Source organism: Mugil cephalus, chromosome 8, assembly GCF_022458985.1.
Source record: "Mugil cephalus isolate CIBA_MC_2020 chromosome 8, CIBA_Mcephalus_1.1, whole genome shotgun sequence".
Classification (NCBI taxonomy): domain Eukaryota; kingdom Metazoa; phylum Chordata; class Actinopteri; order Mugiliformes; family Mugilidae; genus Mugil; species Mugil cephalus.
In genome coordinates this window covers 19,130,668-19,147,530 of record NC_061777.1, presented here as the reverse complement: position 1 = coordinate 19,147,530, position 16,863 = coordinate 19,130,668, and the positions used below count along the sequence as shown (strand labels likewise).

Here is a 16,863-nt window from a genome sequence, read left to right as displayed (position 1 = left end):
AAAATAAGACATTTATCCAACAGTTTTTGATGATCATGAAAAAGTGTATCATATTTAACTACGGAAATTTAATCCGTAATGATTTACTAATTGATAATATTAGCTTGATCATTAAAATATGAGCAATGCTTGACTTCATTAAAGATTCTGTATCAACTGTAACAAATAGTCAGATATGACAGTAGGGCTGGGTGGTGTGACCAAAAATGCATACACAGATTATAGTATTTTTCAAAAATTTTCTAATTTTCAAAATTCTGACACTATATCATGGTATTTTTTTTTTTCCATGTGCACAACATTTTCTACTGGTTGAGAGAGGAATTAAGGCAGTTGATTAACTAAGCATGGACATTGAGTAAACATTGTAGAATCCCACACTAGTAAAACAGGTTTATATGGCACCATGTTAGCACTCCCTGCGGAAGAATTAAACGTTATTAAGATGAAATGAAGAAACAGGGACAATTACAGGTTCATTTATTTTGACATATTTAACCTGCTATGTCTGTGATGTCAATAGCAGCGTGACTGGCTACTGTAATAATTTTGATCTACCCACAACATTTTTTTCTCATTCATAAAGCCAAAATTGGGGACGCTTTCAGGGAGAAGTCGTCCAAAACAGTCTCCAGACATTGAGGACATCTGGTCACTGTAAACAAAAAACAAAAAAACCTGACGGCACGTTTTTTTGGCCTCTCGTTCTGCTGCTTCATTTTTCTGACCTCAGTATACAATCACTAATTTGATGACCTTCTCTGCTTATTTAAAATACCGCTAGTGCAAATGTTACAGACACCGGACACACCAGAAAAACTAGGGCCACTGACGCTCCCCAACGTATGGAAACCGGCAAACAGACAATCGCTGTAGAGTGATTTTTTTAGATCATCAGAGTATGACCATGAATGATGACTGACGCTATCCAATAATTCTCTAAATGACAGCAATATGAAATTACTAGAAATGTTCATTTCAGATTCCCAGACCCTAAGATATGGTCTTCAAACTGCATATTCTGTTTACTACCACAAAAGTAATAAAAGCCAGCAGATAGACATCCACTGTCCGACACGAAAACTTAGCAAAAAAAAAGACGGCTACACTAAAAGTACTTGTAAGTGATCAATATTTGGGTACTTTATAGACTTGTAGATCGGGACACACACACACACACACACACACACACACACACACACTTATATTAATAAAGGAAGGAAGGTAATTTTCCTTTTTCTTTTGTTTGAGTTTTACTTCTGAATGTTAACACTGGCAGGTAACTGCCTCTAGATTATACTCGAGGAGCACTTCCAAGCACATCTTCATGTTCGTGAATAAGCACATTCCTCACATACTCGGACAGAAGTGAAAAAGCAACGAGGCTATTAAGTGACTAACACAGAGGTTTACGGCCAGCTGTCACAGCATGGAGATACCTGGTTAGTCACTCATGGAGAGCACTGAGGAACTCCAAAGCAGAAGAGAAACCAGAAAACAGATGCTAATCTGCAGCTCTGTGTGTGAGAATGATTGTAGTTGTGCAGGACAGCCTCTGAATACAGTTCAAATGAGTCACAACAAGAGTAATTATTCAAAATCTGTGTACGCACCACAATTTTGACAACAAAGCAGGGTTACAGAAACAGGATTCTGCACAGGATGAAGACAAAACATGGAAGTTGAAGTGTCAGCTGCGCAAAATACCTCCTGGAAAGGTTTACAAATATCTTAGAAATGCAAAGCACAACATAACGCTTTCTAAAAAAATACATATAACTCAACATCAGTGTACATGTATTTGAATCACAGCCTATTCCTCCTACACCTGATTTCACAAACATACACACAAGGCAACGAATGGAACAAAATGTTGTTGTATTTTCTAGATCTATAAAGGATTTCACTTTCTACAAAAGGTACTTGCGGTTCTGAGCCAACATCCTCTTCACACTTCCCTCTCTTAATTTTTTCAGAACACTGCTCAGCAATCGAATAATGTACCCTAGGTATGTGACACTTAAAAGCCAACTTTCCCAATATTTTGGCTGGGCTACGAACCTATGTTGAATGTTAAGTCAGATATTCAAGGCTGGTGTGGTAAGGAAGCACACTTTCCCCAAACAGGTTTATCCTGCCTGGGGATCAAAGAAGCAACCCCCTGGCCAAATGCCAATTTCTCTAACCTTCAGACTAACACTGGCCACCAGGAATGTTTGACAATGTCCACCAGCTCTGAAGCTGTAGTGGTGGCATAAAGCAAACAAAATTGTTGACCAGAAAAAAACCCCCAGCATTATAGAAGTTAACCTAGTCTGACACAAGTACTGTCAGTTTGTCTTTAAACTATTTGTGTTACCAAGTGAATGATCATGTTTTCACTAGCTTACCTAAGTAAGTATATATCCTGTCTCAGTCAGGATATGCACTACTGGTCACAAGTTTCTAGAACAGCAAACAGTATCCTCTGGTATAGTTGGTCAGGGCTTCATCCTACAGCAAGAAAGTGACTCAAAACTTTAGTCCAAGCTTTACCAGTACTCTCTCAGGATAAAAACAAGATGGAAAGCTTGAAACCTTTGAGTGGACAGCCCAGTCTTTAGACTTTAACCCCAAAAAACACCCTACGAGTGCCATAAATGTCTGGGACCTCCTGCAACAAAATCGGGAAGAACTCTCTGAAAAGTATTTGATTTCCATTTTAGAAAGAAAGACCGTCACAAGTGTGTTCACATGTTAAATCAGCCAAAGATGGTTAATTTGACGAATCAAAAGTTAAGAATATATTCTGGGTTATATATTGATTCCATGATTTGTTTTTAACTTCAATTATTTATTTGTTCTATGCTTTCTTTACAGAGTAAATCGAGACCTTGAACTGCAAACATTTCAATGAAAAAAAGAAAGAAATATTGTTCTAAAACTTTGAACGGAAATGTAGTTTCTCAACTGGGCGAAATGAGCAAATTGAACCTAAGTTTCCTGGGCTTTGGTAGATCAATGACGGTGGGTTGAACCACATTTTGTTGTCAAAAATGGTTAGTCTACAATATACAGGGAGTGAAATGTCTGCAAGGAAAAACATGACGACCAAAACCTGAACCTTAAACTTGTCCAGCCAATGTCAATACAGAGTGAAGCAAAAGCTTTCAGATAAAAAAAAAAAAAAAAAAAAACAACACCACCACAACACTGGCTCTGCAGATTAAAATCCCATTAATTTAAATTAAATTTGACCGGGTTTCTGATGTGTTCAGTGGCTGCGCTGTTTCCCAGAAACAGTGCAGAGTCTAGTAATAAATCAGAACAGGAACTAATGAAGCACTGACTAAACCAATCACCAGCTGAACATCACGAGAGGGAAGGATGCAGTCGGTGACACAGCAAGGAGTGAAGACCACTGATGATGGAAGCAACTGGAGTGACTAACACTGCTGTCAGTTATCTGAAAAAACCTTCAGTATTGCACAAGCGGACACGTAATAAGCTTGTGAGTTACTGCTAATCCAGTTTCAGCGCAAAAAAAAAAAAAAATGGACATGATTCCTTTGTTACACTCTATCACAACACAATGTATACATGCATCATTAGTAGGCAGCCATCACTACAAAGGAGAAGGAGGACATTTCAATGTGATTTACTGAGCGTGATTGCTGCTATAATAATAAAGGAATGAGTTGTGTAACATGGCAACAACAGGTGGATCATTCAAAACATGTGGGCTGTAACTGTCTTGAAGGTGTGAAGTCATTACTGTGGGCGTTGGATGCACTTCATGGTCATTTTCATCATTTAAGCTTTACTCTGACCAACAAAAAAAACTTAAAGCAGGATCAACTTCTTCCAGTCGTTGACCGAGTACTACTGTGCTAGTCTCGTCGTTAGTATTCATAGTGTTAAACGGCAGCATGACGCTACAAGCCACAGTCTTAGTAATTGTTCCAACTTTAGACGCACGACTAAAGTTGGACTGGAGGCTGCTTTAACACAAAATATCTTAAACGTTTTAATTTGCTGCTAGGTGCCACTGGTTTCAAGTTTATCGTGCCCTTGATTTGAGTGTGTTCGACGCAACCAAGATTAAACAACAACAAAACGAGATGTCAAGTGTGTTAGCGCCTGCTACATTCATTTAGCCGCCAGACGAGACGAGAATCACGTCAAATACACCACATCGCGTCGAATACACTACATCACGTTAAAAAGACCAACTACACGTCAAATACACCACATCACGTCAAATACAAGACCTAAGTAACATCTGAGCAGCTAAATGCTACGAGGAGGAATAAACAGGGGACCGAAACCCAGGACACCAAAGTGCTACGTTCGGACCAGTCGACTTGTAACGTTATTTGCACTGATTTGGAGGACAAGTCCGGGGACCAAACCAGTGAAGAGGCTGGTGTAGCAGCAGTATTCTGCTGACGTTAACCAAGTTAAACTCTGCTAACGTAGAGAGGCTAACGATAAGCTAGTTAGCAGGCTACGTTAGCTTAGCTTAGCTTAGCTTTAGGCTGCAAGGTCCCGAGAGACCAAATGTGATCAGCGATACATGGTAACGTAGGTACAGCTACTTACCAAACGTAATTAACCTGCAGCAGTTGTTCGGGAGTTCTCTGAACGCAGCTGATCATCAGATTTCTCGAGTCAGAAGAGTCGTTAGCTGGCGCTGAGCGGTCTCACACTGGTTCCTTCGGTTTCTTTCTGCAGGAGCGAGCAGCGCTGTCATTAGCTGTCATCACGAGGAGGAGACCTGCGCAGCACGCATGCGCAAAACGGGCAGCTCCACACAGTTTAAAGGCAACTTTCACACTCAAATAAAAGAAATGTCCATTCTGTGTAAGTAAAAGTTTGATGCATTTTATTTTCATCAGATCTTTATTTTTCTGATTTGTCTTTGCTCAACATTTGCAAAATGTAGCCCCCCCATTTTTTTAAGAAACACTAAGAGAATAGAGCACATCACTCCATACCTTTATTCCTTCCATTGGCTTCAAGACCATTTTACATTTTAAACTTTTAATGTTCGTTTTTAATGCTCTTAATGGCCTCTGCCCATCTTATTTATCTGAGATGCTAACTGTTCGTAAGTGTGGCAGAGCTTTAATATAGGGGTCCTCTAACCATCTCTTGCTAACAAATCCAAACTTATTCAACCTATTTATTTGGAATGTCTTTTAATACTCCGTAGTAGTGACATGGTGACACTTTTATTTTATTTTTTATTCTCTTATTTTTTTTAGTTTAGTTTTAAGTTATTTATCAATAAAAAAATACACATAAAATATTACAGAAAAAAGATACAGTGCAGGGAGAGGCAAAAAACACGATGGGCTTATTTGCAGCCTCCACCTTATAATATTATAATTTATTGATATTACAATGTCATGTTGTTATTAAACACAAAAACATCACCTCTACTTCTACTTTTACTCATGTTTTCCAGTATGTTTTTTAATCCTTGTTTGATCTCCTGTAAAACACTTAGGTTCACCTGTGAGTTGTTGTAAAGTGGTATATAATTAAAGTACACTTTATTTTTATTTATCTTCACGGTGCAGAAGTGTGTGTTTTTGCCAGTGTAATGGCCATGTCATTTGTAAATATAACTGTAATCATGTTTTTTGGTATTTTATATGTAACAGCTACATTTCCTGTATCATGACGACTCTTGTTAAGTGCAGATGTGTTGTGAGACATCTCCTGTAAAGAGTGCCCTATGTTTTCTTAGACCAAAACTGAATCAAGACTTGAAATGCTGCCATCAGAAAAAAAAAGGTGAGAATGTTGGATTAAAAACGAACGTATTACATTGCAGGGTGATTTGAAAAGTCTGCTTGGTTTGTTTGTGTATATTTTTGTGTAACTTGTTTGTTGAAACATACATAAATCTCCATCCTCATGAAATAATTCATTACATTTATCAGTGAAGACACGTTTCAGTTTTAGGGTAAGTCAGGTAGTATGGTTAACACAGCTGTTTCTGTTTATCTGTCTTCCAAGTATTATTACAAGTATTATTTTTGTTTATTTAAACTGTGCAGTCCTAGGCCATTGCTGTATGATTTGTTTTTCATTAGCTGATTTTATAACACAATGCTTCCACACAAGTAACTCTATTGGACTTGGCTATTGCAAAAATACCAAAAACAACGCATCATAAATATTTAAGTTGTTGTTTTTTGTTTTGTTTTTTGTTTGTTTGTTTGTTTGTTTGTTTTTGTCTGTGGCAGCTTTCTGACAGAATTCACGTTCATTTATACATTTACAGGTGATGAAACGAGAGTCATTAATGCAGGATAGTACAATGTAAAGAAATTAGAATGGAGACAGAGAGGATATTAATGCAGAGGAAGCAAACAAATACAAACTACATTGTGGATCAGTTAATTGTGCTGTAGAATGTTTGCATATTTATGTCTCTCAAGCCATGAATCTGTCTAATAGTGTCTGAAAAGGTGGATTTAGGATAGGAAGCGTTTTGGTTTTGGTAATGTATCATTACGCCACTAGGTGGCGTTCTAATAAAACAGAAGGACGCAGCAGTGAACCAGAAATTATGTTTCCCAGTAAAAATAAATAAATAAATAAAAGAAAATAAAAGATTGAAGATTCTTAAGGCATCATTAAAATTTAAAAGCAAAGCAAATTAGTCCTACAACAGACTATGGAGGGTTAAGGTTTGGAGGGTTAAGGTTTGGAGTACCTGTTCATGGTTCAAGTTTTATTCAACAGCAATTAGTATTTCAAGAGACATATCACTTCTAATTATAACTGTGCTCTACAACTTATACCTCCACAACCATCGTGCGTAATGGATTGGTGTACATGAGAATCTGCATTTTAAACGCTTGGCTGCAGTCAGGAATGGTACGGTACTGTGCGTTCTGAGAAAAGGTTTCCATGTTGCACTTGGCATGAAAACATGGTACTGGTACTTGGATCAATTCAAATGGAATGCTTTCAAGCAGTTATTTTTTGTCTGTGTGTTTTGTTTTGCACAAAGAAAAATGAATGAATCCTGAAAATAACGCTTTTAACACCTTCATATGAAGCACACGAAACATATTCAAAAACACAAGATCACCTTTAAATTCCATTTATTACATATTTATATACTATATAGGTTATAAACATCACAAAATAGAAAGTTAAGGAAGGTCTTGCACAAAGATATATTATCAAGTAAAAGAGCAACCTTAGATTAGTCAACAAGGACAGTGGAAGCAGGCATATCGTCACATCTGGGTTCAGAGCTGCAGCTATGTTAGGAACATTCCTGCTTCATAATTTATGTTTTAGTGCAAAAAGAGCCCTTGCAGCTCTTGGCTCAAAGGAATTATTCAATAACTATAATAAAATAGGATTTTACAATAAAGGTGTTAAGGTTGCTCTTTTATTGCATATGGTTTAATTAAGAACATACTGTGGCATTAGTTACAATAAGGTCTCAAGGTCTTGATGTTTAAATGATCTAATATTCAATATATATAATATACCTCTTACATTTCTAAGCATCAAATTGGATCTCATTAACATAATAAATTTATTATAAGCATTGTCAATACTAAAATACCTGAATATAAATAACATGCTTTGAGCAAAATAATTATTCATTTACAAGGGTAGTCAAACAACCTAAGCCTAGAGCTGTCAAGCCTTTAGAAATAGCTTACCTTATACATTGCTTTGTGTCAAATGCATTTTTTTTTCTCAACAGAAGGCCACTTTGAAACAAAGCATTTTACATGAGAAAGACATCAAGTCGTTCCATGACATGAAATATGTTTCCAATGAAGTCTTTAATGATATGGGAAAACAAACAGGTGGTTTGATTGTACTTCTTCGTCTATGAAAGAATAATACAGCAATAAAAAAAAAGTACTCACACAACTACAAGCATACCAAGGTAATAATACTTAAATACTAATAAACAGTTGTAATACTACAACCACTGTAACAAGGTATAATATAAATGTCTGATATAGTAACTGTTGGAGAAATCAATAGTGTTTGACTGACACAATATGAACCCTGGTTGTGCAAACTGTTATGTGGAAGTGATGAAAGGTGCACTTCATAAATATTGTGTGCTTCATACATTGGCTGCAGAAACTGCAGAAACATATCATACATGTTCACATCTTAAACACCTGAATAACTGGGTTTTTACCTAGTTCACATGCAGGCTATTAACTCTTCAAAGTGCAACACGATCAAAACAAGCCAAAAACAAAAACATCCCGTTAAAGTGTGTGTGAGAGTTTTTGTGTGTGTGGCAACAGACACAACTAAGAGAAAGAGAGAGACAAAGAGAGAGAGATTGGTCACATACAATATATACACGTATGTCCATATTTGCTAAATCACATGGTGTTATTTACAAAATGTAAATTTAGTGTAGCTGACATCATTATCGTTACTGTTTAGTGCTATATTATATAATATCATCCAAGAGATGAGGGGTGCCCACCCAGTCTAGTGTTCTTGGCTCAGATGCAGCCATGATCATGCACATAAACTGTTTCCCTGTTCTCTTATCTATCGGGTAAATAGTAGTGGGAGTGAACCTTTTGTTGCTCTCCACAAACTCACACAGCTGATTATAGATTTTGGGGTACTCGTGACGAAGGAAGACTCCTCTGGTCCTGAGCTCGCGCTGGATATTGACAAAGCACACCTCTCTGGCTTTTCTTCCCTCCTCCCCCTCTTTGTCAATGTCTGGTGTGCCTGGAGGCGGAGTGAGGATGAGAGTTTCCATTTCACTATCCTTCTTGAGTACCTTTTTGTCAGGGCTTGAGGAGGCCAGGGACACCTTTGCATATTTTCGAACTGTTGGTGCTTGGACCCTTGGTGAAGGCCGGTTAGGCACTAGTTCACCAACAGCTATGGATACATTCAAAAGGAAACATTCACTGGGGTCGTACTCATTACCTGCATGCTGCAGTTCCTTGCAGTATTCACCTAGGTTGTCCTTGAAGCCATCCAGCTCTCTGAGAGATAAGTATGTGGGAGACATGAGGAGGCTCTCAAGCCCAACTTGCAGGAAGTTGTCAGCTGTCTCTGGATTAGCAAAACCCAGAAAGAGAACACCTCTCCCTCTGGAGAGGTAGCCTGCTTTAGCAACACGCGAGAAGGCTTTATGGATCTCCGAGTTCTCTCTGCAGAACTTAAGAGTGTGCCGACACACACTGCTGACACGACCATACAGACATGTCTCTTTGTGGATTTCCCAGTCATCCCTGCGACAGTTTCGGGAGCAATAAAAAGTGTAGCAACTGTGACATGATTTGAAGTACAAACAGGCATTGAACATATTCTCAATCCGGTTGCACTTCTTGTTAGCACACACCATGGTGTCGTCTTCGTCTGTGCTGTGGTCTGGAGAACATTCTTCGGCGCTCCTTTGTAAAGCATCACACCCACTATCAGGGTCTTTGATTGTGTCAGGGCTGGATTTATCAGATGGGAGTTGTGTGTTCAGACATCCTAAGTTTTCAAGTCCTGAAGAGCCTCTGTCTATCTCACTGTCTTCGGTGATTAGTTGTTTTAGCTGGTCTAAAAGGTCTGCACTTGACTTTCTGCCTGTTGGTGGTTTGTAGTCAACAACCAAGTCAGCTAAGAGCTCATCCAGTTGCTCTAAACTCTGCTGGAGGGAGAAGTTGTTGTGTTTCCTTTCTTTGGTAATATCTGTTGTGTTAGATGGCTGCTTCTGAAGGACTACTTTTGGAGACGGTGCCTTTTCATCATCCAAAGTGTCCCAGCTGACAGAGTGAACTTCCCGTCGCCTACTGTTGCCTGCACATATGTCATTGTCCGTTATGGTGATCTCTGGAGTGACAAACCAGTGCCCACTCTTAGTATTCCTCCATGGATTGCTTGAACCTCTCTCTAAGGAGTTTTCAGAGAGTGACAGAGCAGCATATCGCCTTGGTGAACTTGAAAGATTAAGTATCACAGGTTGAGATGTAATGTCAGAAGGTGCTCCATGTTTTGCTTGATAAAACAGGTTCTCGTAGCTTCGACCACGTGGCACTGATTGCTCTCTGTCATTCCGTGGATATAGAATGTTGTCCCAAGACTTGGAGTGGTTTTTAACTTCTGCTCCAAGGCGACTTGTCTCTGTACAGCTGTTAGTAAACCATGGGGGGGCACCAAAGTCTGGTCTTACTCTTGGCGGTGTGAGCTGGGAGGACTGGTTTGAATAACCAGATATACTTGAGCGATACCAGTCATCCGAAAATGCCTGGGACATTCGAGGGCGTCGCCGTCCCTCTGTATAATATGGCCTTGATGGAAAGTACTGCTCCTCTGGAGAGTTGAAGGGCTTGGAATAAAACAACCGTGATCCATTCATGTGGTATGGATTAAACCGGTTGTCTTCTCCATAGTAAGCTCTAGACAGTGGAGTCTGAGAAAAGTATGATCCTGCTTCACTTGTAGAGTAAGGTCTACTATATACAGAGTGTGCTGGTTCTCTGGAAAGGTGGTCTGCATAATACGACCTGACAGGAAGGGTGTGCACCCAACGAGTTCTTGGATCATACTGACTGGTCACCGTACTACCATGGCTGGTTAGACTGGACCGATCATCCTGAAAGTATGCCCTAGAATAAGGATGGACTGGATAACGAACAGCATCCTCTGTGTAGAAAAACTTGGTCGGTATGTTAGGATTTGAGTAAGCTCTTTGTTCTTGACTCAGGTATGGTGCTGTAGGTGATGGCATTCTATGCATGTCTAGATGCTGGTAAGAGATGGGAGACATGCTGGTGGTGTAGTGGTATCCCTGCCTAAAATCTCCACTGTAGCATTCGCTTGGTGTTGGCGTTGGTGAGGAGACCACCTGCCTTGGTACATACAAACCTCTACTGCTACTTGCCTGGGAGTATCTCTGCCAAGGATGGTCAGTTCGTGCATTGGGAACCTGTCTAGCTGTATGCTGTAGTACAGACGCATCTGGTTTAATGTCCACACGGCACCTAACATGAGGGGTTATGGCAGGTTTATCAGGTTTGCCCTCCTCAAAGCAGTCTGAGACATAGAGGGGAGAATGGGGCTGTAGTTTGATAGGATGTACTTCATTCAAAAAAGGCCTGTTTGAGGAGTAAGATTCTCTTTGTGTTTCAGAAGTCCTCAGGTTATCTGCCACAGCCTGGGACACATCTCTCCCTTTCCTGACCCCAGGAGGAGACACTGAGATGGGCACAGGAGTGAGGGTAGCCTTAACTCTAGGAGTGCTTTTAGATCTTGATCTCTTTTTTGAATCTGACCATGTGAGATGGCTAGTTTTGTCTTGGCTGGTGTGCTGCTGGAACTGCCTGGTGTTAAACAGATCAGGAGATGAAAAGCGTAGATGCCCCGGCTGATCTAGTCCATTCCACATGAGGTCTTTGTTCAATGTCTGATGGTCAGGCCTCTTGTAAGGGTACTCCATCGAGGAAGAGAAGGGCTGTGGCTCATCCAGTGACTCGATGAAGTCAAAACTACGACAGTGTCTTTTGTTGATGATTTCTGATTTGTCGATCATTTTCGAGTCACATTGCTGAGAGGAGTGGAGAGAAATTGAGTGGTCAGGTATGGGATTTAGCGTAATGTCCTGATACAGAGTCGATGCCAGTATATCAGGGGGATGAGTTCGAGTCATCTTTAAGGAACTTCACTGTTCTCCATTCAGTGTGATTCAAGATCAACACAGTCTGCGGAGAGAAAGACATGAAGCACATAGAAAATTTAATGCACTTTCAGTATACATTAGTTTAATGATACAAATAAAGCCACCAACTGTTTTACAAACAATATACTTAGACCAAACATTATGAACATTAAAAAATTCTAATGGACTGAATATTCTTTCCAAGGAAAACAACACAGCAGCATGTGTTTTGGTCCCTAGCTAGAAATGGGATTGGGTATATATTTAACAGGTAAAGTTGCTCATTAACTAACCAGGATAAAAAGAAGATTTAATGAGCGCTGACTCAACGTTAACATTGCATCTAGCATCATAGCAAGGACTCATTATTTTTGAAAGGCTTGGATGAATATAGCACATTCAAAGACACCAGTTAAACTAAAAAATACAGATGTTTCATTGGAGAATAAAGCATTTGCTATTGAAAGCTACAGTATTCACATAATTTTGCATTGCCAACTAGGATGACATTAAATGCAAAACAAACAATTTACAATTTACATATCAAATGGCTGTTTCCACTAATTATTTTTATTACATTGTTGTTATTGAGCTAATATTTAAGGTGAAGATGTATTTAAGATCATAGAAGTAGTATTACATTACTGTGACACCTCTTGCATTACCCTTAAACGAGGTAAGCCAATTAACCCATTACATGACTTACCAAATGAAAATCCCAGTCAATAATATACAGGTATCTTGAATCAATATCTAGAGAACACTATAGAGTATATCTCCAGCATTTTCCAAGTCCTTTTAGGTATAAACAAATGGATCAACAATGGATGTGTGTGTGTGTGTCACATACATGGGCTTTCTTTCTGGCACTCACCCACAAGCCAACCCTGAGTTACCATCTGTTCAGCGTGATGAGAGAGGACTGACCAGCCATCTCCCTGTCATGTCTCCACAACACACCTAAATATCACGTCTTTTCACAACCAAAGCTCGACTCACAAACGTGATCTGTTATTCACTGATTTGCTAGATTTTTTTTTATGTTTCAAAGGCTCAGTGTTGGGCAGCAGAGTGGCTATTTTGCTGCTTTCAATAGCAGGAAAGGCTAAAATCATATATATATATATACGCAAATTAATAACGCAAATTAATAACATACCACATAAATTTAGGTTAATGCATTTTACATAGATTCATATGCCAGCTTTCCCTGAATATTTTATTATATTTGTGCATTTATAGGAACGTCTAATAAATAATAAATACTCCACCTATACAATAATATTTCAGTTGAGTTGTCAGTGTCTAGCACATTTAAAAACAGCAGATACTGACCAAATTGTTGTACAAATAGATTAGTAGTAGACGGTAAATTAAATACTCTGTGGCTTACTAAATTTAAATTAATTGCCTTTTAAGATTGTAATTCTACTTTTGTTTACAAATCTGAGGTCTGCTATACTATTATGTACTGGTCTATCTTCACTGGGAAGAATGTAGTCATGTCTTTTTAATTGCTGAATGATATGAATACACTGTATGACTAGTCTGTGTCATTTAATTTAATTCGTCCTGTTTTTCTGGGTTTAAATGAATCTGAGGTGATGTGGCAACAATAGCAAGTGCCTCAGAGAGACTTTAAACAGCCAGTGAGTGGTTCACTAGCAAGATCTATCAATCAGCAGCCCAGCTTTCAAACACTAATGGATAAGAACAATCAGCTACCAGTCAAAAGCTGTTGTTAAAAGAATTATGAATGGGCTTGCACAGATGCGGTGAAGAGTCCTACAAATGTTGCTGTGCCAGGAATACTACAGTAAATGTCATCTAATTAAATAATTAATGTGAATTAATTATGGAGATACTGTAAGTCGCCAGAACATTACTCCTGACTACACACACACACACACACACACACTTATTCCCTGCAAAAATATTCTACTCAAGCTTTTTTCCTGGACATTAAATGATGCTGATCTAGGAGAACTAAATCAGGGGCATTTCTTTTTCACTGAATTAGAGGACGGGACATCTTGACACAGTTAATGCATGCATAGCTTCCTGCGCTCATCTTCACGGTCTCCTGTTCAAGGGACCACACTTTGTAAAACCACATGCCACATACAGTCTCCATGGCTACAGCACACAGGGAAGAAGCCATTAAAGGCTCCTCAAGTCGCACACTGAGGGCAAAATCTCAGTCTGAAAAAAAAATTATCAGTGTGAATTGCTTTTAATATCTGTATGCGAGCCCATTTGTGACACAGAAGTTTAAATCATAGGATGTAACCCTGATATTGAATAATAGCTTGGATAGGATTTTCCCGTGCTAGACTTTTCACACGGCTGACGTATGGCCTATATATATATAAAGCCCATTCATTTATTTGTCAGTTAATAACTTAAAGCAACTTCCTAGGTTGTGTTATCTCGCAGTTTTATTCCCTTCTTCCAGACAATAACAAATACGATGCAGATTTGCCTGAGCCCTCCCTCCCGGGCCCATACGTCGCATTCAGCCTTGAAACGGCACCAAATTCTTGTGCGGTAACGCACTTGGGCGCTTCTTTTATTTTGGTGCTGCGGCACGGACGGCCCTCCATCCCCTGTGGCTGACCCGATGCCTTTGAGCCCGGAATGACATCATGTGCGTAGAATGAGAGATACGAGCGAGTTCAAATGAGGACAGCGCAGGGAAGCCGAAAGAGACGAACTTGGGGACGAAGTTTGGACGTTTGAGATTTTCTCGAGTAAACAGAGGGCCTTACCGTCTCGGTGGACATGGTGAAGCGGCAGCCTTCTTCCTCCAGCGCGGTGCAGCTTCAGCCCCGCGGCACCTGCTGCGATCCTCCCGGAGCCGGACGCTCGTCCTTCATGATGCCTCCTTACATGTTGTCTGCTTCCCCCCACCACCCGGCGATGTTCTCAGCCTTCGCTTTATGCCTTTCCGTGCGTGTGTGCGTGTGCGCGCTCGTGTGCCTGTGCGTGATGGAGGGTAAGGAGGAGGTGTGTCTGAGCCTGCGCTTGTGGTCGTGCCTCCGGAGGCGTGGTTGTGCGTGTTTTTATGAGGAAGGAGGGGGTGGGGGCTGCTGGTGGGATCAGCCTCGAAGCAGCAATGCGGTCTCTCTGTTCCCTCTGAACACGGGAGCCCTAAAAGCCAATTTCCGGGGGAGCCGCAGGTCGTTTGGTCATCCTGCAGTGTAAGCAGGTGCTTTGCAATCAGTGCTGCCCATCAAAGTGACGAGCGCGTCACACGATTACATTTTTAGTAACTTTACAGGCAGAAAAAAAACAAAAAAAAACTGCAGATTTGGGTTTTTCGTACACTTGACTGATCACTGCTGATGTTCCTCCCACGCAGCTGGACACGAGGTGGACACGGGGATGAGAAAAACCAGCGTTGGCAGTTTGCTGTCATTTGTTTTGCATTTGATCGTGCAGTGTAATGGGAGCAGCAGCTCGCAGATGATTGATTTCTTGGTGAATCACTTAATTACTCGGTCTTTGAGATTGAACTAAAATGTGAAACGAATGCCATTTGTCACTCTTCATAAGTGACGTTATTATGATATAAAAATGCACCAAAATATCGGCCAAGAAAATGACATTTCTGTCTACTGAGTCACATGCGAACCAACTAACTGTTGAAGCTTTAAAGGACTGTTTAACTTGAGTGTGTCACAGTTGTTGTGTACATGATGGGGTCTGTTTAAACTTACAAATCCTCCATGGTGTTCCTTGTTAGGGCGAGATATCAATACAGTCAGAATCTTCTTGCAGATCCTTCTTATTTGTACTCTTTCGCAGCTTGCCCTGTACCACACATGTCTGGTCCAAGTCTCACCTCTCCACATCCTTCTGCATTGTCTGAACTGATGATGGGGACAGCTGGCTGTGAGCCCCAGCCCAAGCATGTGACTGCTGCAGAAGAACTGCTTACTGAGGCACTCTTGCAGCAGATAGAAATCACTACTGACAAACTGTGCTGATCAGGCTGAAGATCACAATGATACTTAGCTTTGACAGATTTCAATTTGTTGCGGGGAAGACAGTTTTCCACTGCTTGAGCACGGTAGATTAGATCAGTTTTTTTTTTTTGCCACCCCTTTTTATTATTATCTCAAATTTTTACTGCCTGCCCACTGGTTACAAAACACCACAGCTAACGGAGACTCCATCTGTGACATACCACGTGTATCATATGATTCAGAATACAGTGGATCTCACGTTGTGCGGCGTCCAGCATCCCCGAGAGTGGGATCTATCTGAGCATGTGTGACTCACTCTCTCCAGCACAGTGCACTGGCATCAGTTTGTGTCAGCTGTTGGTTAGCAGGCATAAGTGTCTGTCAGCTGGCTGCTAGCAGGTGTCTTAGGCACCTTGTAGACTCTGTTGAGAGGAAATCAATGGCTCTCTGTTGATTAGAGGTCCCTCTGACGGGGATCAATCAGGCTTACACTATCGCAAAGTAACAACATTAAAGAACGCTGCCTAAGTCTGCCCTCGACTGCTCGAACACAGCTTTCACGCAACTCAGTAAACAACCTTCAGCTGCGCGGCTGTCTCCATTTAACTCCATGCAAGATTACATGACTCTGCAAACTTTCTTTCTGTATTCTGGATTTCTGTTTTCCTGTCCTAGGGAACTGCATGATACGGTGTGGGGATGCACACACACAGCCAGGCCCAATTGCTTGCAAAGTTCAACCTTATAAATAGCCAGTCTGGCATTCTAATACAAAGAATCTTGTTGCTTAATATGGTATGGATATGATAATACAAACTAATTCAGTTTGGCTGTGTTGCAAGGAATCTCCAGGGAAGTTAGGGATGATGTATATACGGGCCCTGCAGTGCTGAATATTTTACACAGCCAGGATTAAACATCTTGGATAGACATATGACTGTATGCCGTTGGTTCTTTTAGATCCACCCACAATCGTATGTAGACACTGTGATTCAGTGGACTCGCATTAACAGGGGAGGGACATGCAGCCGTGGGGAATCTGAAAACTCAGTGGGAGATGCACCCAGTCTTCCTTTAATTCCAAATGAGCCCTGATTAAGCCCTCAACAAATTAAACCACTCAATCCTCTCTGTCCAAACTTTCTTGTCCCGGACGTAATTTACAGTTGTGGCAGTCCATACTGGGAGCACGCCACATGTTTTCGTGAGGAATTAGAAGCAGCCATTTGAAGTATT

The 16,863-nt window shown here is 40.4% G+C and overlaps 2 protein-coding genes across 7 annotated transcripts in view; both read right to left on the bottom strand.

Moving 5' to 3' along the window:
• gapvd1 (GTPase activating protein and VPS9 domains 1) overlaps nucleotides 1–4,750 on the bottom strand; it is a 31,301-nt gene extending 26,551 nt beyond the window's left edge. For all 6 annotated transcript variants that reach the window (XM_047591680.1, XM_047591682.1, XM_047591681.1 and 3 more), the window contains exon 1: nucleotides 4,582–4,750. The gene's annotated coding sequence lies outside the window, so the exon portion shown is untranslated. The remainder of the gene's footprint in view (nucleotides 1–4,581) is intronic.
• A 2,336-nt stretch (nucleotides 4,751–7,086) lies between these two features.
• Nucleotides 7,087–14,683, bottom strand: unm_hu7912 (un-named hu7912). Its single transcript, XM_047592682.1, has 2 exons — nucleotides 14,428–14,683; nucleotides 7,087–11,702 (listed from the first exon to the last, which is right to left on the bottom strand). Exon 2 carries the CDS (start codon nucleotides 11,648–11,650, stop codon nucleotides 8,441–8,443), a length of 3,210 nt encoding a protein of 1,069 aa, XP_047448638.1. The 5' UTR covers nucleotides 11,651–11,702; nucleotides 14,428–14,683; the 3' UTR covers nucleotides 7,087–8,440.
• Between the last annotated feature and the right edge of the window lie 2,180 nt (nucleotides 14,684–16,863).

What these genes read in the sequence shown, in the direction of transcription:
- unm_hu7912 (XM_047592682.1), bottom strand. Translation starts at nt 11,650, where the DNA reads ATGACTCGAACTCATCCCCCTGATATACTGGCATCGACTCTGTATCAG.